This window comes from Syngnathus typhle, linkage group LG22, assembly GCF_033458585.1.
Source record: "Syngnathus typhle isolate RoL2023-S1 ecotype Sweden linkage group LG22, RoL_Styp_1.0, whole genome shotgun sequence".
Lineage (NCBI taxonomy): Eukaryota > Metazoa > Chordata > Actinopteri > Syngnathiformes > Syngnathidae > Syngnathus > Syngnathus typhle.
In genome coordinates this window covers 7,225,367-7,249,025 of record NC_083759.1, presented here as the reverse complement: position 1 = coordinate 7,249,025, position 23,659 = coordinate 7,225,367, and the positions used below count along the sequence as shown (strand labels likewise).

The following is a 23,659-nucleotide window of genomic DNA, read 5'->3' as shown; positions in this document are numbered from 1 at the left end:
AGTAAAATTTTGCGCACTATACACGGAAAAAAACGGTATTATTCCTGCAGGGTATCTGATGACTGGCAGGGCGTAGCTGTTTATTGCTCGGATCTTGTTCTTGCCATTTAGCTGACACACATATATATATATATATATATATATATATGTCCACCACCACTGTTCCTAGCACTGCACTCTTCTGGACTGAGATGTCTGATGTTGTTCCTGGAATCTGCTGTAGCCACTCCTCCAGTTTGGGGGTCACTGCCCCAAGTGCCCCAATGACCACGGGCACCACCGAGGCCTTCACTTTACAGGCCTTCTCAAGCTCTATATATATATATATGATTGCATACCTACCTAAACAAAACTATACATTGGTAAATATTGCCTACCATGGATGGTATCAGAGGAAATTACGACCTGGTCACCTCGATGATGTCGTCACGTGACACGGCCTGTGATGTCATCCAGCGGGCAAGTGGGCACATGTGTCTGTGCGTCTAAAAATAGAGGTCAGGCAGTGGGCGCACTTCGATTAACTTTGATTCATTCTAACTTTACATTATGTTGTCATAACATTATGTGTGGATGGACGTGTCGGGACACAACTACAGTTTTGGTCTGATGGAAAAGAAGCTGGCGATGATGCGGTGGGATGTGTCACGGCGCGCAAACTGAAAGTTGATAACTGATGAGTAAGATAATGAGCAGGAAAGATGAACAAGGTTTTTCCCGGGACTGAGTCATCGGTTTTAGACTCATCGAAACCCCGAATGCTGCTTTTTGATTGCGGTGTAAAGTTGTAGCGAATCTGGCTGAGCGACAAAGTAGCAGCTAGCTCATGTCGGAGCCGATGGAATAGCTAACCGATCTTGAAGCGGGGCATTCTAGAAGGTAGAGATGAGATTGCGAAATAAGATGTGCGGTCGGTAAGAGGCACGTACGTGTGAGGAAGCTACGAGACAAACAACTTCCTCCTCCCGTGAACTTCTGCGCCATCTTCAAACTCTTTTTGTTATCGCCATGGCAACGTCACAGATTGCATGAGAAGCCATGCGATTAACCAGCAAATAAATGATTGCCATGTGAGGTTTTGAGGCATCTTTGTCAGGAAAGGGAATGGTTTAAAGAGCTTCACTCCAAACAAGCTTCTAATACATCCGCTTTAGCAAATAAATGCCTCGCCTCCAATAAACACTATCTTTTATCGTGGGCCTCATCCACTACAAGTACTTGTTTTCAAATATTTTGTAGTGTAATCCACTACAACTAATAAATGCGTCATCCCAAGTCAGACAGATAAACACAGATACATTTTAATCAATGCATCATCAAACAAAGATCCGGATGGCCGTGGCCATGTTAGGGGGTCTTCCGCAATGCGGGACATGAGCAGACATGAGTGACTGCCTGTCACGACCACCTGAGGAATTTCACAGGATTTTCCAGCAAAGAGCTCGGGAAACACCGTCGACTTGTGATGTAATCATTCAGTTTGGATGCGTGGAAAAAATGGGAGCCCAAGCTAGAAGATACGGGGAGGCCTGACTTGAAACCACACCTCCAAGTATGAAGCTCCTTCTCTCACTTGGTCTGTTTGCGTGTGTGTGTGTGAAGGGGGGGCTGGCTCTTATACCGCCACTCATCTGTCTACCAGCAGTCAGCACCTTTGAGCCCGGCGTTCACTAACAGAGTGCTTCCTCGGAATGTGACTCAAACTCGACGCCACTCTCCTGGACGAAGAGAAGCAGAGACAGAGCAGGAGGATGGGAACCAACTCGTCGGCCGTGGACAACAAGTTGGACCACTGCAACGTGACAAATGCTGCAACGTACAACATCCTCTCCGGGATCATTGTGGGACAGTTTGCGCTCGGTCTGCCTCTCAACCTCTCGGTCCTTTACATCTTCCTCTTCAGGTATCTCCACCTCTCATATTTGGTCGACATATGATTCCTGTTTTCCCATGAAAAGTAGAAAATGCCTTAAACAGATTTTTGAACTGCCTTACCTCACATAAACATATTAATCTGTTATCTCAATCATCACAATGAACAAATACCATGCCTTGAAACATCATTCCTTCTGATTCATGGAGGTTCAAGTTCTGGAAGAACAAGAGCGTGTTTCTGTTCAACATCGTGGTGGCCGACTTTCTGCTGGTGGCCTGCCTTCCCAGCAAGTCCTACAGCTACCACCTGGGCCAGAGGCGAAGTACCAATCATGGGCTGTGCAGGACCATGCTCTTCATGCTCTTCCTCAACCGCGGGGCCAGCATCGCCTTCTTAGTCACCCTGACCCTGGACCGTTACTTCAACGTGGTGCACCTCGGACGGTGGAACTTTGTCAAGGTAATCCTCAGGCTGTGTTGGAAATCGCTCCCTGAGCAACTTTAATAATAGCAGAAAATCTTTCATTTTTCTGGGGATTTCTCAAGGTCCTGAAGAAGTCTCCGGAAATCTCGGTGGTGATCTGGCTGCTTCTATTGCCGCTCACCATCCCGATCATGGTCCAGAGCTTCGAGTGCTGCAACAGCCACGGACGAATCGTGGAGACCATCTACCATGACATCACAGACACCTCCAGAGAGGTACTGAACCCATCACGTTCTTAAAAAACACAATTGTACACGCAGAAGCGGGCATGTTTTACCACGGTGGTTCTCGGCCATAGGTTGTGTTCTTCTCGCAAATCCTCATCCCTTTCATCATCTTGCTCTACTGCACGGTGCGCACTGTCCATCGGCTCAGGAGGAAGACGGTGGGAGAAAAGGCCAAATTGAGGCGGGCCATGTGTGTGGTTATGTCGGTGATGGTCATCTTCTCCGTTTGCTTCCTGCCGTGCGCCGTCGCCCGAGCGGCATTGCTATTCGTGCGTCTGAAAGGATGGCAGGAAACCGAGAGTGTGATGGTTCAGGTGAACGACTCGCTCATGGTGCTGTCCTACACCGACTGCCTACTGGACCCGCTGGTCTACTGCTTCTGCCACTCGGGGTTTAAGCACGCCTACCTGAACACCTTCTGTCCGGCTTTCCTCCACAAGAGACTGTGTAAGGCCAAAACCACAACAATGACTACTACGATTACCTCTGCAGGCCTCTCTTTGCCAATGGTTGAGAACTTTCAAGTATGAATGATATTTGGATGTGTTATTTTATTGTCTGAAGTGATAGTCCATCATTATGTAGGCCCAGACGTTAAATGGCATTTTATGTGGTCATATTGCAAAAACTGTATTGAAAAAAAAAAAAAGAACAAAGGTTATGAAATGAGGAACTTAACCTTGAAATACGCTTGACCCAAATTAGGTCACGCACGTAGATTATTGTAATGGTAATGTTCTTGCAGTTTTCAGCAGCAACACGATAATTCATGACATCCACTGATCATCGTTACCTTGATGACAGATGTTGAAATTACAATCACCGTCGAAAACGTAAGTATTAATAATGTGTTTAATCATTTATGAGAGAAGTGAAGCAACACTGCACTGGAGATGAATTAAGACGCTTCTCTGTTGCCCTCTGCCGGCAGTGAATGGTGACACTGAGCTTCTCCACCAATGACTGATCTTGGCCATAGTTCCAAGACAGTGACTGAAGTAACTCCAGCAAAACTAACAGTACAACATATTCAAAAGTAATTCCCATAAAATGCCAAATAAAAACCTGATTTAATGTTTTGGGATTGTGATGATCCATGGCCACGATTAGCCGTTAGAGTCTAACGGTTAGACCTTTGCCTTGATTCCTATTGGACAGGAGACTCCAGTCCCGCCCAGCCCGCAGTAGCCGCCTGGGTTCTTGCTAAGGTATTGCTGGTGGTAATCCTCGGCATAGTAAAATGGCTTTCCTTCCGCAACCTCTGTTGTGATGCTTCCGAAACCTTCTTCCGTCAGAACCTGCACGAGCAAACCCAGCGATAATCAATTTTTATTATGGGATGCAAAATTAAAAACTGTCCAATCACCTCAGCTGTCATTATTAGAAAAAGGAATCATTCTTAATTTCGGTCCAATTAGACGACATCAAGGTAAAACCTAAAACTGTAGAATGTCTCACACACACAAGCAAAATGACACTTCAAATAAATAAATGAAAATAAAGATTTTAGGAACATCGTGTGTGTGCTTGTGTTAGTTTTGCAACTCAAGCGACTTTAGCGGGGGACAGATTTAGGACCCAGATGGTTCGGCAAATGTGTGTGTGTGTACGTGTTTTTGCTTTGGGCCAACTGCTCACACACACGCACACACAGATGGGAGCGGGGGGGTGGGGGGATTGAGGTGGGGGCCATGTACAATCTGGTGAGAAAACAGAAGAAAGCAAATAGATACGCTCACCACATAATTCCTATCAAGTTGACATCAAGTCATGACCACCGAGTGGTGACAAAATTGCATCACGTTGACAAAAAAAAAAAAACTCACACTGATGTGACCACTACGCTCATCAGTAACCACGGACGATGTCGTGCCTACCTTCTGATATTGATCTCGGGACCCAAGTGCCTCCTCTAGTTGCTGCTGGGAGCAAGTGTAGATTGCCGATCGGTACGGCGTACCCACGTCGTTGCCCTGACGCATACCTTACCAAAAAAAAAAGAAGAATTTCACTGTACTGTTTCACATGACATCCACCAATACCCGAGCAAAAAATTTAGACAGTTAACGTAGCACTTTTTAAAATATTCTGAGAAAAAATGTGCAGCGTTGAGCATCCATACTGACCTTGCGTTGGGTTATGGCTTTCCCAGAAGACCTTGAGCAGATTGGAGAAGGGAATCTGGTTTGGATAAAAGACCACTCGGACCACCTCGGTGTGGCCTGTCATCCCTTAACACCAGATTATGTTACATTTATGTTATGTAATATTGAAAAATAAATGTGTTTGTGTGTACCTGAGCACACTTCGTTGTAGGTGGGGTTAGGCGTGTATCCCCCGGCATAGCCCACCTGAGTGGAATAAACGCCTTTCTGACTCCAAAACTTCCTCTCTGCGCCCCAGAAGCAGCCCATCCCTGCGAGATACCACAGGAATGAAGGAATAAAAAACCTACAGTATAAATATACACATATATATATAAATACACAATTCAGAAAAACACATACTTCTGGTCTGAAGATTGTTGGACCACCTACTCACCAAAAACAACCATCTGCGTGTCTTCTGGGAACGGTGGCGTGGTTGTGTTGCCGTTCACATCATGTTTGGCTGAGGAAGAACATGGAACAAATATTTATTTTGGAGTCGACTAATGTCAAAGTCGATTTACCAAAGGACCTCACTGATATTTTTATAAGTAAAATACCAATCACATAAAATGGTGACAAATGTTAATGTGTGCATTACTATTATCATGATCATTATTATCAGCATCATTATTAATTTACAATGAGCGACCGTGTGTGTTTGTATGTGCGTCCATCAGCACCATAATAACCTTATCAAAACAACAATGGTAGATGCTTTATGACACGCACGCACACACACACATTTTTATACACGGTACATATAAGTGCTGCTCTATTTCTGTTTGACCCCCACCGAACCACCTCCCCTTTTCCTGGATGGCATGGCAGGATGCTGTGTTGCTGTGTGAAAGCACATCCAAATGAAGCAACATCCTGCCGTGGATGGTTTCTGTGTGAAAGGCAAAGGCAGATAACTGGATGCTCTTCTGTTCCGGCAGCTATGCCAGTGAACGGCTATTCATGGTGCGCCAACACTCAGCAGCCCCACTCGTACTGAAGAGGGGGAGCGCCGTGGTGCCAACGGGAACGGCTGCCAGATAAAAGCTGACAGCAGTCTTGTTTCCGACACACACTGCCATCTCGAATACTAAAAATAAAGAGTACATATCCTGTGTAAGCAGATGGACGAATGTTAGGACGGTCCGAAACGTGCCCTGATTGTCACGTGACGTTATCACAACAATGCAATGCATGTCTACAATTGCCTACCCCTATGAAGTAGACTCATTTTTGCAGTTTATTTTGTTTAACTACATATCAAGTATGCAACGAGTCAATCATCATGCACATTCGGATTTTAGCCTCTTTTACTGCCGTTTCCTACTTATTGTTTATGCGGAAGTGTACGCATGCGCACAACTGTTGAAATGGAAACAAACATTAACTCATTTTCACACAATTAAGAGTTGATTCCGACCATCATTGAGCCATTAACGTGTCCACCAATCATATCCACATGAACAAATTATTGTTATCTAGTGTAGTCGCGATAAAATCGTGCCGTCATTCCTGAGATAGCATGCTAAAGCTAAACCAATGGAGACTTACCCGCTACTTTGATGGCTTCAGTCCGGCCGGGTAGCGCTTTATCCGGGCTTGGCATGTGAATCTTGGAGGTCATGTCTCCCATCCGACTGTTGACAAAATGTCGCCAAAAAAGACTTAGTCTGGAGGCGTTGGAGGAGGAGATCATCGAACAAGACAAGACCGGTTTAACACTATCTCGGTTAGCTTATTCACGTAACTTCCACCTGCTTACCCAAGTCATGTTTGTGTAACTGCACACGTTACTTAACTTTGTCAACCAACACTCATGACAACAAGCACAGGAAGTCGTACTCGTAGTAGACTAATAAATATTAAATGCATTCTCAGAGACAATTATCGACTTACGTGCTGCTTTTGCCGCATCAAAATGACATCATACACACATCATTGCACTGTTTACCTTAGTTTTACACTTACCTATTATTTAAATAATTTATCGACCGGAATATTCCGGCTGCACCATGCCACCATAAAAAAATGTGTTGATGTCACTTTGAGGTGTCTCTTAATGATAATATTTATGGAGTGTGTAGCTACAGTGGCGCGGTCCAGTCCCCATCAGTCAGTCTGCAAGCAGGAGATGCAAAACGACCATGTGGACCACTCCTTTTAAGTTCACATTAGAATGACCAAAACGACGGTGGGGAGGAGAAATGTGCTGCGCAATGAAACCAAATTGGAGTGAAGGCCTCCATTTAACGACAAATGACAAAACCAATACACAGCATCTTTTCAATAGCCTTGAAAGCCCAGAGAACATTAACTTTGTCATATTTTGCGATGTGTGTTTCAATGTCTATTTAGCTCATATGTGATTTGTTCGTGATAGATTAAAAAGCATAAAATAGATTGGCCTTTCATTGAGCTGGTACACAGAAGAGGACGCAAGAGGGTGGGCGGGGGGTGCAGAGCTGGAGGCTGAGGATGTAACAGAGGACCACCCCTCCCCATCCTCTCTCCATCTGACTGCGCCCAGCTCCTCATCGTCATCCTTCATCCTCATCCTTATCCTGCTGCAGCCTCATGCGCTCCCAAAACATTTTCGGATCCACTATTCTCGTTGGAATGCCCCGGGAGCTGACCTGGACTCAGTTGGGGATGCAAGAACAACGACGACAACAACAAAATGATGTAGGTCCGACGTCCGCATCCCTGCTCCTTATGCAGTCTCCGCAGCATCCTCAGACCCGCCACCCCCACCCACCACCACCACCACCTCTGTGCGGACCTCCGGCGTAGGGCTCCGACCGGGTGAAGCGCGCTCGCTAAGCCGCTCTAGAGCGCTCGATCGATGGGACACGTGCAGACTCGTCCGCATCGGCCTTCTTCCATCGCTTCCATGCGGTAAAAAAAAAAAAAAGAAAAAAAAAAAGAAACAAATCGAGGGGAGGGGGAAACTGCGCCATTTTCCCTGACAGGTATTGTTTGAACTGTACTTAATGTTTTGATTTCGTTTTATCGTCCATGTATAAATTTGGCCCTTTTAAACCTAAATTTCAGTGCTGCGCCGAAGCCGCAGAAAAAAAAGGACGCAACGTGCAGTTGTGCTGTGCATGCGCAAGTTGTACGAGACTGCGCATACGCCCGCGTCTAAAATAAATGCTTCCAATTGAATCACATTTAACACACTGTAAATGTCATCTAACATCATTTAAATCCACACAATTTGTGATTCCGTTGCAATTTCTCTGAGCGTCAGGTTTACGCACAACCCCCACAAAAGGCAAGCGAGCCCCCACCCACCTCCCACCCTCCCTTGCTGCTCGCTATCTAGGTCATTAGCATGTGATACTGCAGTTCCATTTTCACACCAAAATGCTGCAGGACGTCCGTTTTTTGTTTGATCTTTTTTTTTTGGGTGGTGTGTGTGTGGGGGGGGGGGGGGTTCTGATATGGGTGATGATGTCAAGTCCCAGCATCAGCATCATCGTTTCCACCAACCCTCCTCCCTCCCATCACCACCCCTGCAGCTGAGCCATTAATGCAGCACTCTATAAGAAGGTGCATTATGGCTACTAGATAATGGAGGCTGGAGGTTTTAATGGGCCAGAGTGCTGCCTAAACGTCATTCCTCTGCTTTTACCTGCCGCCTGTGCGCAAAAACCTGCACCATTTGAGTACCACGGTGAATTAAATGCGAAACCCTGGTGTCGAGAAATTCTAATTTACACCCTCGGGTCTCTTGCGACTCGCTTGCCATTGGCGTGTAAAGACAAGATTTTGAGACTGAAATGAAAATGCATAAACATGATCTTAGTGTAATTGTTCAACGATTGACTTGTGTGTGTGTGTGCTTTGTGCAAACACTCACTTGGTGTGGCAGCCACAAGGTCACAAGTGAAGGTGAAGGAGGTGCATGCAAGGACTACACTGGAGGCATTGCGCTGGAATTGAACAGAGGGATCCATGTTGGGGGGGCATGAAGGGGGAGGGGGGCTGCAGGAAAAGTAGGCCAGCCGATGCAGTCGGCGATCACGTGAAAAGCGGGTTGTCTCTCGTCGTGTTCACAGCGGACCTTGATTTAAATGTCCATACAATTAAGGCACGCGGTGAATGCCAAGAGAGAAGCCTCATGACAACAACAGCACATTAGAAAAGATTCAAACACAAGAATAAAAAAAAAGAAGACATGTGACATCAGTAAATATATGGAACATGTAATGAATTTTTATGGCATAGCCACAAAGAAATCAATTACAATTACTCAATAAAAGAATTCAAAATCAAGCAAAATTATGGCAACAAACATCACAAGAATGTGAATGTGCCGATTGCCTTCGAAGAATGTTCCCAAAAAGTTAAAACCTAATTTTGGGGGATTTTAATTGTTAAAATGTCACAAGTGCTCTTCTTTGTGTTCTATTTTCATGCTTACGCCAACGCTGATGTCTGTGCGGTTTTAAAGGTTTGTAATATTCTGCATCATAAAGCTAATTGTGTGATGCAGTAGAGTTGCACAAGCAAACATTCTTAAATACCTCTGGAACATGATGATCTTTTTATGCTCACGATTTATTGTATCTGTTTGACCAAATAAAAGACAATTGGTGTACAAATTCCTAGTGACTATTTTTTTTGCATCACACAGAGGAAAGACATCAAATCATGTTGACTTTTCTTTACTTTGAAAAAATTGGATGATAATGCCATCCCAAGCAAGATGGTGGGATGTGTTTCCTTGGCGACTAGATGGGGTGACTTAGAAAGATGTAAAACTAAGTTTGATTTGAGTCGACATCGTACATCCAAAACACACACACAGCGCTTCAAGTTTTCTACATTTTATGCTTTATTCTAAAAATTCGCTTCACTTCAATTCTAATATTACGTATACAAAGTGGAAATGAAGCAGATAACACAAATAAACAAATCTCTTACGAGATCTGTCGAAGCAACCACGTCAAAAGTGTCACTAGCGGGGACTTTTGATGACTTATTGATGTTTAAACTACCTGTGAGGATTCAACATTCAGCGGTCATCACTATTACAAAATCCTCAATCGTCAATATGGAAGTTTCACTGACAGACCAACCAGTAAGTTGAGTTGTGAAGTGAACATTATAAAATAAGATTGTGATAGTTTACATGAGAAAATTCCACAACAAAAACAATCATGAGTAATAACAATGATAATAAATAACTTTGTTTCAGAGCTGAAGTCCTATTTTAGAATTAGCGGGATTTAAATGAGGTCGCTGCTATTTCAGGTAAACAATCCTGCAAAAAAAAAAAAAAAAAGCCACTCAGACAAAAAGAAAATCATTGATAAATAATAAATAAGTAGAATTCTTAAGAACCTTTTGAGCGCATCAGTGGAAGGAGTAACCGGCCGCTGGGAGGCCGCCGCACCATTGGCTGATGAACTTGAGGACGTCTTGACATTCTGGACTGTGACTGGTCTAAAAAAAAAGCATAAATTAAAAGGAATGAGGACGTGTTATGCCGATGTCGCCGTTTGAAAGTCTCAACATATTTCATCTCCCCTCCCTCGCTCACCTTGGTGGTCATAAGGAATTTATTCCAGTCTTCTTTGTTGGCAGCTTTTCCCACCGACGAGAACTCCATTTTGTTTCTTAGAACGGGATAGCCTGGACGTGGGAAAACATTTAGCCGTCAAACAAGACTCATTGATTCAAGTTTGTGTGTGTGTGTTTACCGGTAAGAACACAAGGCAGCGAGCGAAGCCCGCTGTTAGCGTCCACCAGCGACGCCTCGTATGAGTTCCTCTCGTCTCGCGGCAGGACCTGCTCCAGGCGACCGTACACGGCCACTGTCAGGACCCAGTTGCGGATCTCCTCCCGCTGGGTGTCCTGCAAATGCACGCACATTAAGCATGGGGGGTGGGGGGGGGGGGTCTGTAGCGTGTAGGGTGGCGTGATCCTCACAGAAACACAAGGTTTGGTAGGAAGCGGAACTTCGAACGGGATGTCCGTGTCGGCGAAATCCGAGTGATCCAAAGAGTCCAGCGATCCGTCGGCGATGGCCTGAGACAAAGAAGTTCACATAACGAGAGTTTTATATTCAACACGACAGTGCTCTGTAACATCCCGAGAACGAGCCTCACGTCGCACACATCCAAGAAGTGGTTGAGAAAGATGAAGGCCATGTTCTCCCAGCCGGCCGCCTATGGAGGACACGAGGAAGAAAAAGTGACGTGGAAGAAACATCGGAGGAAAAATAGTCACAATTTAGGAAAAACTGACTCTGCAGGCCAGGCCCGACTCGTAGAAGGCTCGATCCGCAGGGACCAGGTCGGTGTGACGCAGCAGAGACACGGACAGCTTGGCTGAGATGATCGTCTGCAAAAGAAAAAAAAAAAAAAAGGCGACCTTGACTTCATGTTGTCCTAAATGTGTTCGTTCTGTTCCAGAACTGTTTCAGGTACCAGCTCTTCCAACCCAGCGACGGCAGCTCTGGTGGCGTAGTAGTGCGAGATCAGCAGCATCTGCTCAAAGTCCTCATGGGCCGGAGAGTTCTCACCTGCTGACTTGGACAAGTTCTCACACTTGAGGGAAAGAAAAGACAAGCAGTTTTGTGAAAACGATGACATCATCGCCAGGCGGCAACGGGTTAGGCCGGTACCAGCTGCAGCAGAACGTTGCGAAGGTCGGCCCACGTGCGGTACGAGTCGGGAGCCTCTGGAAGGTGGAGCATGTCGAGGAACAGCCGCTTGTAGATGTTAAAGTTCTGAGGAGACAATTTTACAAGCAATGTGCTGGTCAACCAATCAAGAGATTGATGTCTTCTTCTTCTACCTGTGGGTTAGGTGGCGCCCCGTGCTGCACGTAGAGCTGCAGCGCCTTGAGAGCGAAGCCGTCCTTGATGAGATGCGTGGCGTACAAGGCCACGTACTTGTGCAGGATCTTAAAGTTCTGAAATGACGTGAAGGTAGAAAATATGTAGTAACCCATGCGCAACTTTCTGAGTTTCTTTTCTTCACCTGCTTGGACGCCGTATCCAAACATTTGTCCCACTGTCCCCTCTCGGCGTACATGTCCAGAGCAGCCATGACGTCCACGCCCACCAGCTGAAGGAAAAAAAGGAGTTGGCAAAAGGTGGAATATGTAGCAGAGGGCACACGGTGCACTTACAGAGTCGACTTTGCCTTGGTTCTTCAGGTGTTCCTTGTATTTTTGGTCCACGTAGCTCTCATACCTGTGCGAGATGGTAAAAAAAAAAATATTTAGGTGTGTATGTGTGTGACTGTGTGCACGTGTGTGTGATACCTGGGCTCCAGCTCCTTGGCCACCCTCTTGGCTTTGTTCCACTCCTCGCCCTCCATCAGGACATCGATGGCGTCCTTGGTCAGGCCCACGTGTAAGTATTGCTCGGCGGCCTGCATTATGACATACGAATATATTAAAAATAAATAAATAAATCAAACTGTGCGTGTGCGTGCGTGCAGACCCACAGTGTTGTACTTCCTGAGCTGGGCCAGGCGAGGTCCCACCACCTGAACCACCTTCACGGCTCGCTCCTCACCCAGGAACTTGATTGACAGCTCGGCGGCCTGTAAGCACACGCAAGAAAATGCTCCAATTCAAGCCCAAGTCAGCCTTCGGACACCTAAAAGAGGAGGAAAAGTAAAGGAGAGGTTCACCTTGATCCAGCACTTCTCCATCAGGGCGCCGTTGGGGTCGTCCTTCACTTTCAGGTAACACTCCACCGCCCGGGAATACTCGCCCGATTGCTCCCACTCCCGAGCCTGTTCCAGCAGACCCTGAACGCCTCTGGACAGATTCGGAAAAAAAAAATGGGATTTTTTTTTTTTTTAAATCAATTTCCAAAAACCCTTTTTCATCCTTCATTCCTTTTAAGAAGGAAGAATGTATCACCCGCTAGAAAAACCAAAATCAGCAGAGTTGAATAATTCAGTGTTGTCTTGCTTAAAACGGCCTTCTTCCTCCACCGTTTCCACGGGGAACGTTTGATGTTTTCGCCCACCAGTCGTCAAGGGGGGTGGCGAGTTGCCAAGTTATTCCTGGTTAGGCCAAGCTGCGGCTCTGCGCCTTGATACTGATGTAGGTCCTTCAAGTCACCCCCGGAAACTCAAATTCTTTTCAAGCCGACATCTCTCGGCACTGAGATGAATACTGAGCTAATAAGAGGAGATGTTTTTGCTCCATGGCAACAGGGCGACTCGAGTATGACTGCCTGCGTAATGCTCCTCACCTCATTCCCTTCTTGGTGGCCTCCTTCTCATATTCCTCCTGAAGAAAAGAGAGCTTGTTGGGCAGGTATTCCTTACAGATGCGCATGGCCTCGCTCCACATGTCGGCTTCCTGAGCAAACAATCAAACAGAAACGCCGCTTAGATTTGCAATCCGGGTCACGGCACCTAAAATCCCATCACCTTGTAGAACTTGATAGCCAGGTCGGATCTCTCTGCTCGGAGCAGGAGGGCTTCAGCCTTCTGGTAGTCTTTCTGTTCAAAACAGAACTTGGCGTGTCCCACCAGAACTTCCGGGATGCTCTCCGGGTCGTGGCTCTCGGCTACCCGCTGTGCGTCGGCCCAGTCTTTGTTGTGCGCGTACCTGAAGAGGATGAGCAAGCGTGTTCCAGAAGGTGTCTCACTTTCACGTCGTATCACGCTAAATGCGCATCCTCACATGTGCACAGCTTCTTTGGGTTTTCCCGCTTTAATGAACTCCACCTCGGCCTCTGCAAATTTGCGCTGGAAGCAAAAGACGGCACGTTAGGAGCTGGCCGGAGATTTGATGCGGTAGCTGCGTTTGTACCTCATCCTCCAGGTACATGGCGTGCTTCAGGTGGATCTCGGGTAGCTTATCCTTGCTGGAAAGACGAGCTAATTCGAAGGCAAAGTCGAATAAACTACGAGAAAAAAAAAGCAGAACGGGATTGTTATTTTCGAAAGGAGGTTCTGGTCATGCGTGTGTACACGGCACTCACAAGCTGTTTGACGCCGACTCGATGCCGTACTCCAGCAGGCCAAACTTGGTGAGCAGCTTGACCGCAGCCTCCCCGCCCAGACTCCTGGCCCACAGGTAGCCCACCTGCTTCTGAGCATTCAGGCCGCCGTGGCTCTTGGCAATCTGACACACAAAACACAGTCGTATGTGTGTGCATTCGTGTGTGTTTGTGCGCGAGTGTGTGTGCGCATGTGTACCCTATATGCATCCTCCCACATGTCATGAAGTCGGTACATGTTGACGGCAGACTTCCAGTCTTTGGCCTCCATTAGGTGATGTTCCGCCTCCGGGAACTTGGCCTCGGCTTCCAACTCCTGCAGCCCAGAAAATACGTCATTTTTTTGTTGTCCACCAGCATTACCGATCATCTTTTATATTGAGCTGACCTTAGCCAGGTGGAGGTGTGTCTCGGTCAGCAGGTCAGGGTGATGTTTGCCCACCAGGCGGACCACGTCGTCGAACATCTGCTTCTTCTTGTACATGGAGATGGCCAAGTCCGTCTGGTCGACTGTGGAAAACAACCTGAAGGAATGCGATTGGTTCACCAATACTGCAGTTCATTTTGTCTTTTTTTGACGAGTCAGCAAAAAGCCAGTCACTTCTTACCTCTCGGCCTCCTTTAACTTGCTGTCGCGCTCCATCTCCTGAGCTCTCTTCACGTAAAGCTCGGTGACCTCCTCCTTGCTCATGCACTTCAGTGCCAACTGCGTCACACCACACAAACAACATCTTTACGCCCGTCGTTGACGTTTGATGTCGAAACCTTTCCAAAGGCAAATGAGACCTTGTGAGCTTTCTCCCAGCTCCCCGCAGCCGTGTACATGTCAATGGCGTCCTTAATGTGGCCCGCTTTGATGAACAGCTGCTCCGCCACCTACGGAACACAAACAAAGATGTTCAATGACACTGATGAGTCAAATTAAAATAAAAAATAATAATAAAAAAACATTTTCCTTTCACTGTCTTATTGTTCCCGCATGCCTGTGAATGTGTCATGAACGTGCGTAGGTGGTGATGGAAAGATATGAGAAGTCAAAGCGGTAAACGCGCATTTTGCAGATGTGCCAATTAAAAAGTGTCACGTTATTGTTTCTCGCAGGTGTGCGTGCGCCTCTGGCCTTTATTGTCATAGTTTGCCGAGAAGCACACTTTCCTGCAGGCGGCAGCGAGCTTGTTATCTTAATGACTTTGCCAAAATGCGCCCACGGAGCAAATGGACGCAAATAGCAAACTATTTTCAGCTATGCAGAGGCGGCTCACCGAAGCTGAGCTGAGCTCATCGCAACCGGCGTCCCGCGTCGCTTTTATTCCTCTCTTTGCATTTGATGTCTCATCTCGTTGCACTCTCTCTGTCAGCAAATTATTCGCACCGTCGTGACAAACTTGCAAAGCGCACAGCTCGCACCGCGTTGAGCCTAAAGGCCGTCGACATGTTTGAATTACTGCTATGTCAGCCACTTTAGCTATTAGTTACAAAGTAATGTGAAATAAATGACAAGCTATATTTTAAGCAATGTGTCAAATTTACTAAATTTAAATTATTAGTGAGCGATCTCAAATCTTAAGACTTTCCATCTCATTCGTGTGTTCAAACAGGGCTGAGAGATGCAGGCTAATAATGGCTCAGACAATATCGCTCCCTAGTGGTATTGAAAGAGTTGGGGAAAAAAAAAAAGTCTGCTAAGCACACTTTTGTCTAACATAAATACGGCAACACTAATCGCCCTCTCACTGTCGTTGCCAGTGTGCTTACCTCCATCTCTTGCAGGGAGGCGTAATGCTGAGCTATCTTGAGGCAGTAGACGGCGGCCGCCGGGTCCTCATTGAGCTCCAGGATGTGGACGGCTTTCTTCCACTGGCGAGCGGCGATGGCCGCTTCCACTGCCTTGATGGAGCAGCTGACAATAAAAAAATAAATAAATAATGTAGCAGCTTTCTCTCCTGATCTCCTCTCTTCACTTTACCCGGCCTCGATGAAGTGCGTGATGGCGGCGTCCATCTGTTTCTGTTGGATTAGGTAGTCGCCCCAGGCCTCCTCTAGTTTCACTACCTGGGCGGGAAAGGAGTGGCGAGCCAGCTCCACGGCTGCATTGCACAAAATTATAAAATGCTCTGTGAGCCTGATCGTGTATGTGTTTTTTTTATATATTTTTTTGCATACCTTTACTGAAAGCGGCTCCTTTGCAATAGCACTCCAAAGCTCTCTGGTGGTTGAGCGTCTTCTCATAAAGGTCACCAGCCTAAAAATAAATAGATAAATAAAATAGCCAGAGCGACAGAACACCATCGTAAAAGACGGCCGTTCCACCCACTTGCTCGTAGTACTCGGCCTTGACGAGGCTGGCGGTGATGCGGCTGACGGTGTCGCTGTTGTTGGTGATGTTGGGCCGGCTCATGGCCAGGCGGGCTGCTTTCGCCGGGAGCCCCGCCTTCAGGTACAAGTTGATGGCGCCCTGGTAGTCTCCCTCGCCCTCCTTCACCTCGCCAGCTTTCTCGTGCTGGGCCGTGTCGGTCAGCCACTGGAAGTAGTTCCCACGCAGAGTGTCCAGCTCCGGGTGGCCCTGGGTTTGGTCACCGAAGCACGGTCAGGTCAGTCCGCGGGTCCATCGGCCCAGAGGGCGGAGCCTACCTTGGCCTCGGCTACCGCGATGCATTTGTCCCACATGTGGAGCTCCTGGTACATCTCTATGGCTTCATCGATGGCGTTCTATAACAACACGGGGGCACTCTGCATCACGCATTGGACTGAGGGATTATTCTTAAATCTCAGCCGCCTGGCAGACCTGCTCCACGTAGTGCATCTCGGCCAACTCGATGTTCTTGTCCAGCATGGCCATGCGCACCTGCACTTGATAGAACATCATTCCATCGCCGCCCTGGACAAGCAAAGACAAAATGAACGACAAACGGATTTTCGATGCTTATGGGGAATGTATGCCCAAACCCACCATTTCCTTTGAAACCTTCTCAGCTATCTGGTTTGTTTGGTGTAGGTAGCGAAGAGTGGAGACGTCGCCCAAGGCAGCAAAACACCTGCAGCACAAATTGAAATTAGGGCATATTTTTCTGGATTCAATTTATACATTTTTGACACCAGCATCACACTGGTGAGGTGTGTGTACTTTTCAAACCTTTCTGCAATGTGCACTTGACGGGCTTCGAGAGCCAGATTACGGAGCGTTTTCCACATGGCCTCGGTCTCTGGTGACATCTCCAGAGTCTCCAGGAAGGCGGTGACACTGTGGACATACACAAGAAGAACGCACGTATCATAAAGCTTGAGTATAATACTCCAAACCATTTTGTGAGGAGGGTGGCGGCAAGCGTACGCTCCGTAGTCGCCGTCGTTGACCGCCGTCCCAAACTCGATGAGGCTCTCGTCCAGCGTGTACGTCACCGTGTTGACACCTTCAGTCACCAGCACGTCCGTCTTGCCGTCTGCTCTTTCCAGATCTTTGACGTCGCCCTGCAAGAGTGGGAAAAAAAAAAAACTGTTAAAGTATTATGCTGAATGCACTGTGGCACCTTCGCCACCAAGGGGCAGTATAACATAGTCATACAGAAGAAAGAAGTATTTTGCACCAGAGAGACAAATACGTTCAAGTCTTGGACGCAGCCAACGTGTCACCTTGATGGGGAACATGGTGATGCTGTCGGGGCTGTCAATGCTGTACCAGATGCAAAGATTTCCGCGGTTCTGGGCCACCACCACGTCACTGCTGGGCACCCACTGGACGTACGAGCAGAAGCTGAGCAGCGTGCTTTTGATGCTGTTGTCGATGTTGTACAGATGAAGCTGCAAAGGAAACGTCATTCGACATTTACCGCTCGGATGTTCACCGGACTTCCCACGCGAAGGCTTCATCGCCCTTACCCGCAGCTTCTTGTCACGGAAGAGCAGCTTGCAGCCCGTCTCGTTCAGCTCCAGCCAGTCCACCTTGAAGTCGTGGTTGATGGTTCCCAGGGTGGAGCCGGACACCAGGTCCACTTAGAAGACAAGAGTTGGTTTGTGATGGTGATGGTGATCTTTTTGCATTCAAGCTGAGTGTGGGCCGCTGGACTTACCGACAGCGATCGTCTTTAGGTCGACCAAGTACGCGAGCTTTTTGTTGTCTTGGACCCCTTTGTGCTTCCTCTCGTTGATGCGCACACTGAACCCAACAAAAACATCACACATGAATCTTACACACTTGAGATGATGTTGTACTGGTGGGCAAGTACCTGATGAGGTGAGGGTTCATAAATTCAGTTCTGACGGAGCCCAGCACCTGGTTGTCACTGTACTCCACCAGGCTCAGCTCCCCGGCATTGAAAATCATGCAGACCTGCGACGAAATAAAAAAAAACTCAATTTACTGATGTTCGGTGCGTCCGTCTGTAAAAGTTTAAAGTGGACACTTACTGACTCGTTTTCAAAGAAGAACTTCTCGTTTCCACCGCCGCCAGGCCATGGCACCTGAGAACAAAGGAAGAATAAACACAAAAGACACAAAAAAAAAAATTCCCTGCCTTCCGTTGAAATTCAAGCGTTTCACCTCGCTGAGCTTGTTGGCCAGCATGTCGCCCAAGAGGAGGGTGTCGGACGTGTGGGCCACCAGGTAGCGGTCCTTACCCATAATCTTCACCTCCTCTATCTCATAGCCATAGTACGACTTGAGGACCACCTGCGAGCTCGTCGAAAGGTTCCTCACTATCACCTGAGGAGAAATCGAAACGCCATATTTGTTTTGAAAATAAATCCACTAAAATAAAGTCGTATCCGCTACCTGGCTCAGCCCCACATAGGTGACTTCAAACTTGTTCTTGTAGATGCTCCTCCTCAGGCAGCAGTCAAAGATCTCCACACCCCCACACAGCGTCCCCTGTCAAAACATAATGGAAATTCTACTGATTGCTTTCCACGTGGAGTGAGCCCACGAGGCGGATATTTACAGCGCAAAGCCGAGATCCATCCCGCTTCCAGGCCAAGCTGGTGATGGTGTAGAGGTTGAGGATCTCTTTGGGCTTGGCCTCGTCCCACACGCCTCTCCGAGGTGCCCAGTTGAAAACCCGCAGCCTGGACAGACGTAGCCACAAGTAGGCAAGAAATGTTCCCGCAATTTATCTAAATTAGACGAGGGATGCGAAAAACGCCAACCTGTCAAAGCTGCCCAGTACCACCGACTGGCCGCTGGGGCTGCTGGCGGCGACCGTGAACTCCCTCTCGCTGCGGTCGCGGCTGTAGTCAAAGGTCTGCAGGATTTGGCCCTCGCGGCTGTAGGCCACCACCTTCTTGTCGCAGCCGCCCACCACCACACTGTTGGCGCCCCAGGCCAGAGCATACGGCGGGCACGTGTGCGTCAAAAGCTTCCCCTGAGGATTTACGGAGATATTTGCACATTTTCCATCTGAATTATTTTGTATGGTATAATTTTTGTAATACTTGGAGAATTACAAGATTGTGCAAGTGGTACCTTGTCCTTCTCCTGCTAGCAAAAACGTTTGAGCTAACCTGAGATTCACCTGAGCCTTCGTCATCGAAGAAATAGCGAACAACGTTCCCGTTCGCGTGGCCGCACAAGATGCCCTTCCCAGTAACGCTGAAGAAAATAAAAACAACAAAACATATAAACACATATATAAAGAATTTCTTGGGGTAATAAATGATAAATAGAATATTTACTTGGATGCCAACGAGACAACACAGGACTCTGTGCCGTAGATGGGCGACGACTTATTTGTCTGAACATTGGCTAGACGAACCTGTTATGAAATAAAAATATTAAGCAATGGTGACTAACTTCAGAATGAGTTGATTCACTGCAATGTTGCTTTTACCTTTCCATCCATTAAACCATAAACGATAGCATGCTCTGCAGGCCAAAGCAGACAGGTCACAGAACTCTGAAAAACATTCATAATGATTAATGTCATCTCATTAGAAAAAGCAACAAGTGACACAAAAACTAAATGGTCCTTACTGCCTGAATAAATTTGTTGCAAATGGTTTTCTTGTCCCCCCTGCAAAGGAGAGAAGAATTTGTCATGTGCAAGCACAGAAAGTGAGACACATAAACGTGATTTATGTTACCAGTCCTCTCCGATCCGATACACGTAAATGATATTGTCCGACTGGCCAATGGCGATTCTAGTGGAGTCGGGTGAGAACGCCATGTCGTTGACCACATAGCTCTGCTTGCCATACTGCCAAGACAACACCATATAACACCTGTTTAGTTAATTAGCCAGTGTGTGTAAACCACACCTCACTGGTAAAAGAGGCGCCAAGAAAGTGACAACAGGTGACAAAGGATACCTTGGAGTCAATGGGCTTAGTAGAGAATTTATCTCTCCTCTCGCCCTGCTCGTCATACAGCAGCACCACTCGGTCCACGGTGCAAACAGCTAATTTGCTGTTATTAGGGGCCCAGGCCATGCAAGTCACTTTGGCCGAAGCCTCCTGGAGAGGAACACCAACAACAAAAACATTTATGATAGTATGTGTCAGTAAATGTTTTAAATACAATGCAATACAACAGTTATTCATTTTGACAGGATATCTGCCGCAGTTGAAATTTACTGAAACCATAAATGCACCAAAAGAGATGTTGAAAGATACTAACAACCAAACCAGATCCTAATCTTAATTAAGAGCACACGTCCATGAATTTTGAGAGAAAAAAAATGTTCGCCGTTTTCGAGATCAACAGTCAAGTCACAGTTTAGGATCGCCAAAATTAGCTTACCTGGGGTGTTAAAAGCGTCTTTAGATGCTTCAACTGCATGTTTGGACTTCCCAAGGTGAGAGCGCAAACCTTAAGCAGCGTTGATATTTTTTTCTCTAATTAGTTGCTTTTGGGGACGAGCTTCGGGCTATCATTTTGCAAAGACTACAATTTGGGGAGCAAAGAGAAAGATGATGCGTCCCTTGATGGAGCGGAATAGCTGTTGCTTGACTTCATGGCTGACTAGCTTCGCGTACCGGATGTCCACGGTATTTTGCCATGGAAACAGTCGCCATCATTACGACGTCATGGCGACGGTATTGAGGAAGGGGCGTGATTATTACGTCATTGCGTTAGTTGAAGGACGCTAAAACCTTAGAAAAAGATAATTTATTACTTTTGGGGATATGCTTACTTTCTTAAAAAATAGCTAAGAAAAACAATTTGAACAATTGTTTTCTTGCTTAGAAGCTAAAACAATAAACATCCGGGTTTTGTAAGCGTGTAGTCTGTCGCTGCATGATGACGTTAAAGGTAGGCCATAAACAAAATAAACAAAACTCTCCTTAGTTACCGCTTGGACGGGGACTTGTGGTGCGTTTCAAAACCATGGAAATCAATTTCGGATGACTCTATGATTAAAATACACGTTCACATGTATTCTGAAGGAACATGTTTCACAACATGATAAAAAAAAAAAAAAGAAAAACGTCAATGTGCTTCAGAATGTGTGAATTCTAAATGCGGCTGGCTTCAAAAATATTTCTGCTTATAGTTGTGACAACGAATAACAATGAATATATTAAGATTTTGACAGGAGCGCGAACGAACAAGATTTCATAAAAGCATAATTGCTGAGGCAAAAGCGTGGAGATGCCGGGGATCGAACCCGGGGCCTCATACATGCAAAGCATGCGCTCTACCACTGAGCTACATCCCCGTCCATTACACCCATTCAAAAATCTTTTTTAATTATAAAGAAATTCTATGTAGGCCCGTGAGTTGATGCAGAAGCTATGACGTCCATCTGTGCTGTCACAAGGGTGGAAAATAGATGCATGACTTTAGGAGTCAGGCAAAGCTTTGTGATGTCATGCATGTTCACAGGATGGCTTAGTGGGTGTGCATCAACGTTCTATCTTTATAGTGTGCTGTGGACAGTTGTTTCCACCCATTTGCAAGCGATCACGCTATTCATAGAGGTATAATTTCAGACAAGTAAGGATGCCTCCTAAAAAAGGCAAAGGAAAAAAGGAGAAAAAGGGGAAAAAGGGGAAAAAGGGGCCCAAAGCACCACAAGAGCCCGAGCCTCCGCCCGAATTGTCAGACGAGGTGAAGGCCCTCATAAGCCAAGTTGAACAGCTCCAAATAGATGTGGAAACGGAAATGAAGGAGAGGAACAAGTTCCAGCTGGAAGTGGACATGCTCTGCACCTTCTGGGAGGTGACAGGCCAACAACTGGAGGAGACCAACGCTGAGTATGTCAACCTGTACAACGAAATTGAGACGGACGAGCTCAACCACCGACAAGACATCAAAGAGTACTTGGGAGGAATCAAGCTCTACAAGGAAGATCTCAAGAAGCACCAGGAAGACTTTGAAAAGCATGTGCGTAAGGTTGAGGAGTTGGAGGTAAAGCCTTACGAGAAGGAGCGTGCTGAGATGATACTGGACGAACAGCTGGACATCGAGGACACTGTCAACACGCTGAAGGCCAAGCACAACGAAGACATGGCTAGAAGAGAACAGGAGATGAATGAGCAGCTCCTGCAGACGGAGCAAAAGTACAAGAAGAAGCTGGAGCTGCTCCAACACGACCTGACCAACAAGGAGAAGACCAAACTGAGCGAGAGAGAGTACTACTGGAGTAACCTCATCCACAATCTGCAGCAAGACCACGACCAACGCTACAGCAAGTTTGACGCCTTCGTCAATGAGTGCAAGACGAAGGACCTGCACCATAAGGACAAGCTAAGGAAACAAATCCAAGTCTTTGTCGCCACGGAGGAGGATAAAAACCAGCGTGTGGATGGATCGATGGATATCAAAATGCTGAAACAAGAGCAAAAGGCTGTCCAGGGGCAAATTATCAAACTGCAAAAATCCTTGAGGAATCCCATCATAAAGATGCACCCTAATGAGAGGGTCAAACATCTGGAACTGAGCAAGTTAAATCAAGACTATGAGTCGCGGGATCAGAAGTTCAAGCAACTCGAGCGGGACATGGAAGAGATCCACCATACGTACTGTGAAAACCTCCTTGACATCCAGTGGAAGGCTGATCAGGAACATGCGGAAATGGAAGCCCAACTGGCCGCACTGAAGGAAAAAATCCAAAACCTCCAGTCTCTGGTTTGCATGCGGCTCTTCGGCATCGAGATTCCAGCCACAGGGTCTCTTGTAAAACAAGCGGCGGTCAACCAGGCGGACGAAGCGGGACGTAGCCCAGGACACTGGAGCCACAAGACCAGACTCAACCAGACGGTCACCTGGCAGCTGCAAAATGTCAAGGAGCTTCTTCAAAGAGACGTGGAGACTGCCGTCAAGGAGAGGTCGGCTCTGACTAAACTCATCAACGAGAAGGTCGACGAGGTGTTCCAGGCCAAGAAAGCCCTCCAAAAAGTTGCATGGCAGCTCGAAGTGGCGAAAAAGTTCAAATCAGGCAAAGTCCCGCCAGAATTCTGTCCTGAACCCTTGGAGACACCGCTCCACCTCCAGGACGACAAGCAACCCATGGGCGGCCTGATGGAAGAAGTCATCAGGATTGCGTGCAAGGATCCCCCGACCGACTCCCAAAACAGGTTAAGCTCCTTGATGTGCGATCAAGTGCTGGACAGGCAGTTGAGGAACAGCAAGGAGCTCCTGCAGAGTCACGCCGAGGTGGCCACCAAGAGGAGGACGCAACTCATCCTAATATTGAACGACAAGACGCACGAGCTGCACGGCCTTCAACGCAAAATCAAAGACACCATCAAGGAGCTGGAGAAGCAGAAATTAGCCGCCGACCAGAATCTGAGCGTATGCGGAGCTTTGCTACAACTCAAGTAAAATGTGGTCCATTTTACCTTATTGCAAAAGTGACTTAAAAAAAAAAAAACATGAAAATGTAACGAAACGAGGAATAAAGACAACATGGCAAGAAATACGCGGATTAAAAATGTCTTTTTGGCTATTTTGTCGGAAGCTAAATCCTGTGTGGTTAGTATGCTAGCACAAAAATTTAACCAAAAACCGAGGAAT

At 46.8% G+C, this 23,659-nt stretch overlaps 4 protein-coding genes and 1 non-coding gene across 10 annotated transcripts; 2 read left to right on the top strand and 3 right to left on the bottom strand.

Moving 5' to 3' along the window:
• Positions 1–1,518: 1,518 nt before the first annotated feature.
• LOC133146401 (12-(S)-hydroxy-5,8,10,14-eicosatetraenoic acid receptor-like) lies at positions 1,519–3,665 on the top strand. Of its 4 annotated transcripts, XR_009711368.1 has the most exons (6): positions 1,521–1,903; positions 2,083–2,335; positions 2,422–2,574; positions 2,658–3,033; positions 3,332–3,419; positions 3,518–3,665. XR_009711368.1 is itself a non-coding variant. In XM_061270131.1 (5 exons), exons 1-5 carry the CDS (start codon positions 1,752–1,754, stop codon positions 3,367–3,369), a joined length of 972 nt encoding a protein of 323 aa, XP_061126115.1. In that variant the 5' UTR covers positions 1,519–1,751; the 3' UTR covers positions 3,370–3,665. The 4 variants fall into 4 exon arrangements, 2 of the variants coding, with proteins under 2 accessions (XP_061126115.1, XP_061126114.1); XM_061270131.1 differs by having other exon boundaries at positions 1,519–1,903; positions 3,332–3,665; XR_009711367.1 differs by having other exon boundaries at positions 1,524–1,903; positions 2,658–3,419.
• On the bottom strand, positions 3,421–6,693 carry msraa (methionine sulfoxide reductase Aa). Of its 3 annotated transcripts, none has more exons than XM_061270134.1 (7): positions 6,630–6,693; positions 6,285–6,370; positions 5,128–5,196; positions 4,883–5,002; positions 4,713–4,817; positions 4,464–4,570; positions 3,421–3,884 (listed from the first exon to the last, which is right to left on the bottom strand). In XM_061270134.1, the coding sequence occupies exons 2-7, from the start codon at positions 6,364–6,366 to the stop codon at positions 3,714–3,716; spliced, it is 654 nt and encodes a 217-aa protein (XP_061126118.1). In that variant the 5' UTR covers positions 6,367–6,370; positions 6,630–6,693; the 3' UTR covers positions 3,421–3,713. The 3 variants fall into 3 exon arrangements, with proteins under 3 accessions (XP_061126118.1, XP_061126119.1, XP_061126117.1); XM_061270135.1 differs by lacking the exon at positions 6,630–6,693 and adding an exon at positions 6,496–6,551; XM_061270133.1 differs by lacking the exon at positions 6,630–6,693 and having other exon boundaries at positions 6,285–6,489.
• Positions 6,694–9,549: 2,856 nt separating this feature from the next.
• On the bottom strand, positions 9,550–20,704 carry ift172 (intraflagellar transport 172). The gene is made up of 49 exons (XM_061269767.1): positions 20,441–20,704; positions 20,011–20,154; positions 19,786–19,898; positions 19,676–19,715; positions 19,533–19,598; positions 19,378–19,457; positions 19,207–19,294; positions 18,853–19,067; positions 18,648–18,771; positions 18,482–18,577; positions 18,251–18,412; positions 18,118–18,171; positions 17,937–18,040; positions 17,781–17,866; positions 17,590–17,702; positions 17,344–17,511; positions 17,045–17,181; positions 16,847–16,954; positions 16,664–16,748; positions 16,499–16,591; positions 16,345–16,422; positions 16,028–16,276; positions 15,877–15,955; positions 15,680–15,800; positions 15,469–15,613; positions 14,500–14,589; positions 14,322–14,419; positions 14,102–14,237; positions 13,913–14,029; positions 13,696–13,838; positions 13,524–13,617; positions 13,395–13,459; positions 13,139–13,319; positions 12,958–13,067; positions 12,386–12,515; positions 12,197–12,295; positions 12,012–12,121; positions 11,877–11,940; positions 11,726–11,812; positions 11,541–11,657; positions 11,368–11,472; positions 11,171–11,290; positions 10,989–11,084; positions 10,850–10,909; positions 10,671–10,769; positions 10,442–10,595; positions 10,282–10,373; positions 10,083–10,184; positions 9,550–10,002 (listed from the first exon to the last, which is right to left on the bottom strand). Exons 1-48 carry the CDS (start codon positions 20,477–20,479, stop codon positions 10,095–10,097), a joined length of 5,244 nt encoding a protein of 1,747 aa, XP_061125751.1. The 5' UTR covers positions 20,480–20,704; the 3' UTR covers positions 9,550–10,002; positions 10,083–10,094.
• Positions 20,705–20,879: 175 nt separating this feature from the next.
• Positions 20,880–23,562, top strand: LOC133146272 (dynein regulatory complex subunit 4-like). Its single transcript, XM_061269768.1, has one exon. It carries the CDS (start codon positions 21,644–21,646, stop codon positions 23,465–23,467), a length of 1,824 nt encoding a protein of 607 aa, XP_061125752.1. The 5' UTR covers positions 20,880–21,643; the 3' UTR covers positions 23,468–23,562.
• Positions 21,288–21,359, bottom strand: trnaa-ugc (transfer RNA alanine (anticodon UGC)). Its single transcript has one exon. It is a non-coding gene; the product is annotated as a tRNA-Ala (tRNA).
• Positions 23,563–23,659: the final 97 nt, after the last annotated feature.